The sequence below is a fragment of the Amphimedon queenslandica genome, unplaced genomic scaffold (genome assembly GCF_000090795.2).
Source record: "Amphimedon queenslandica unplaced genomic scaffold, v1.1 AMPQUscaffold_10170, whole genome shotgun sequence".
Lineage (NCBI taxonomy): Eukaryota > Metazoa > Porifera > Demospongiae > Haplosclerida > Niphatidae > Amphimedon > Amphimedon queenslandica.
This window is the reverse complement of record NW_003549559.1, coordinates 1-2,310: the sequence shown is the minus strand read 5'-3', so window position 1 is coordinate 2,310 and position 2,310 is coordinate 1. Positions and strand designations below refer to the sequence as shown.

The following is a 2,310-nucleotide window of genomic DNA, read 5'->3' as shown; positions in this document are numbered from 1 at the left end:
AAGTTATGTATGGAGGGATTGACTAAAGGTCAGTTCATGTACTTACCAATATCAGTGGATGAGTGCTTAACCTCTTCTATTGAGAACTGTAAAATTATTAATAATATTAAAATTTGTATTTATAATAACAAACCTCTCTTAGATCATATTTATCTTCACCACATGTTAGTTCAGTGATACCAATACTAGCTAACTGTTGTTGTAGCTTTGTAGTTAGAGGAAATAATAAAGAATAAAGATACTCAGGAATGAGGTAACCCAAACAGAGAGAACTCAGGTGGACAGATCTGAAGTGAAGATCATATTCAGGAATATCCAAACCTTTTGGTATTGCTCTACGAAAGAAGAAAAGGTCATCCAGTGTGTAGTCATCTCTGTCTACTTTAGCAATCATTACTCGTGTACCAGGAGGAATGTCTGTTATACCAAACTGTACAGCATCAGCATCTTTCAATAGTCCACCACTGTTTATAAAATAATCCTTTAACTTCTCTTCATATGACAACCAAGTTCTCTTCAGCGAACGATTTTCAGGTAGAAATACTCCGACAAGTTTTATCATTAGTTTATAGTTGAACCATGATATGTATTTGTCTTGAAGAATAAAAAATAATTTTGGTAGTGTTTTTACATGTTCAAACTCTTCTCTAACTGCTTCAGCTGTTGTTTTTTGTATCTTTATAGGACCAAGTAATGACATTACGTGTACTTGTAGATAAGTTATAATTTTAGGAAGATGTCTTGTTTTAAAAGAATCCATCGTTATTCTAATTGCCTCATCAAACTCTTCCTGTATATCCCGCAGTTTATTGAAAAGGATGCGGCTCTTTTCAGGAGTAGAAACATACACCAAATTATCTGAAAATAACAAAAACTTAAACAATGAAAATTAGCATAAAATATATTCAAGCAAATTTAATGTGTCATGAATATTATGCAAGTGCTACAAATTTTTGTGATGTTTTATTATTATGAGCACAATTTCATGTTGCAGTAGTGATGTATATGTAAACTAAAATGTTATAGTGTTCATATATTAAATCTCACAAGCATCAAAATTTTGTGTAGAGTTGCACATATTTCTGCTGCTCTTGTTGACAAATTATTGATTCATGCATTAAAAAGAAGTAATATTATTATTACCTGTTGCTCTGTCAGTGCTTGCTGGTGACATAGCTACTTCATCTGTTTCAGGAGTTGCACTTTTTTCTGAAAAAAATAGAAAAAATATATAACCAAATTGCAAATTAAAGTACTAATCATAGAGTCGTTATCAAATAAGTGTGCATGTCATACAAAACCTTATTTACAAAAAATATGTGCATGTGAGACAAATAATATCATGAGGAATCTAACATTTCATTTTTTCATAATCCATAACTTATTGGGTCAAATTTAAATGACATTCACTACTGAGACTGAAATTTGTTTGTAATGATATTCATTGCTTGATAATGATATTCATGTACTATATCAGTAGTGTGACTTCTACTATGCAAGCAATTGACTCAATACCAAAAAAGGAGATAATTAGGCTACCCAACCCAACCTACACTAACACATAATGTATTATCATAGATACTGATACACTGACAGTGATACTATTGATGACAACACTCAACTAATATATGTACTTTTTGAACTAGTTGATCCTGCAGGTGGCATAGCTGGTAGAGGATGTTCACGAGCTATTTCATCAGCTAATGCTGGATCACCTCCTCCTTCTTTAACAGCTACACACACTCTCCTCCAACAAGGAATACCATTAGTCTTGTAATCATAATCTTTCTTTAACCAGTATTCAAAAACTTTACGCAGACATGACAGATCTTTTCCACTAAAGTTAGCTTCTATGCTGTTGATAGTATCTATTCTGAGACGCAATGAAATAGCAATCTGTTCCCAATGAGCTGAGAGTGGTCTGACTTTATCATAAACATCATAAAAGTCATTGATGCCTATCATTAAAGCAAAAAAGTCACTCTTCGAAATTAAGAAAATTTTAAAACTTATGTAAATCTCAAATATACGCACAAACTCACTTAGCTCTTTATCACAAACGTTTATAAAAGTAGGCGAGGAAGAAGGGCTTGCCATTGTTGGTTGCTGCGTTCACTTCTACGCCCACTCAAAAGTACGGTATTAGGGGTATGGCTCAACCGGTTGTGGTTATGCGGCGCTGCTTGCTCTAAAATGGAGCAGCTTACAGCATTACTCTACTTTCTTCTCTTTTTACTGACATCATGTACTCTCAGGATTAATGGAGTCTCTCCTGATATTATAAATATCCAGTCTAGTTCATCCTGTACA

The 2,310-nt window shown here is 33.3% G+C and overlaps 1 protein-coding gene across 1 annotated transcript; it reads right to left on the bottom strand.

Moving 5' to 3' along the window:
• Nucleotides 1-18: 18 nt before the first annotated feature.
• LOC109590350 (uncharacterized) lies at nt 19-2,126 on the bottom strand. Its single transcript, XM_020006273.1, has 5 exons — nt 2,043-2,126; nt 1,635-1,958; nt 1,144-1,209; nt 134-858; nt 19-86 (listed from the first exon to the last, which is right to left on the bottom strand). The coding sequence occupies exons 1-5, from the start codon at nt 2,095-2,097 to the stop codon at nt 30-32; spliced, it is 1,227 nt and encodes a 408-aa protein (XP_019861832.1). The 5' UTR covers nt 2,098-2,126; the 3' UTR covers nt 19-29.
• Nucleotides 2,127-2,310: the final 184 nt, after the last annotated feature.

What these genes read in the sequence shown, in the direction of transcription:
- LOC109590350 (XM_020006273.1), bottom strand. Translation starts at nt 2,097, where the DNA reads ATGGCAAGCCCTTCTTCCTCGCCTACTTTTATAAACGTTTGTGATAAA. An exon ending in CGTTTGTGATAAAGAGCTAA is followed by an intron (nt 1,959 to 2,042) that starts GTGAGTTTGTGC and finishes CTTTAATGATAG; the next exon opens with GCATCAATGACTTTTATGAT. An exon ending in AGGATCAACTAGTTCAAAAA is followed by an intron (nt 1,210 to 1,634) that starts GTACATATATTA and finishes TATTTTTTTCAG; the next exon opens with AAAAAAGTGCAACTCCTGAA.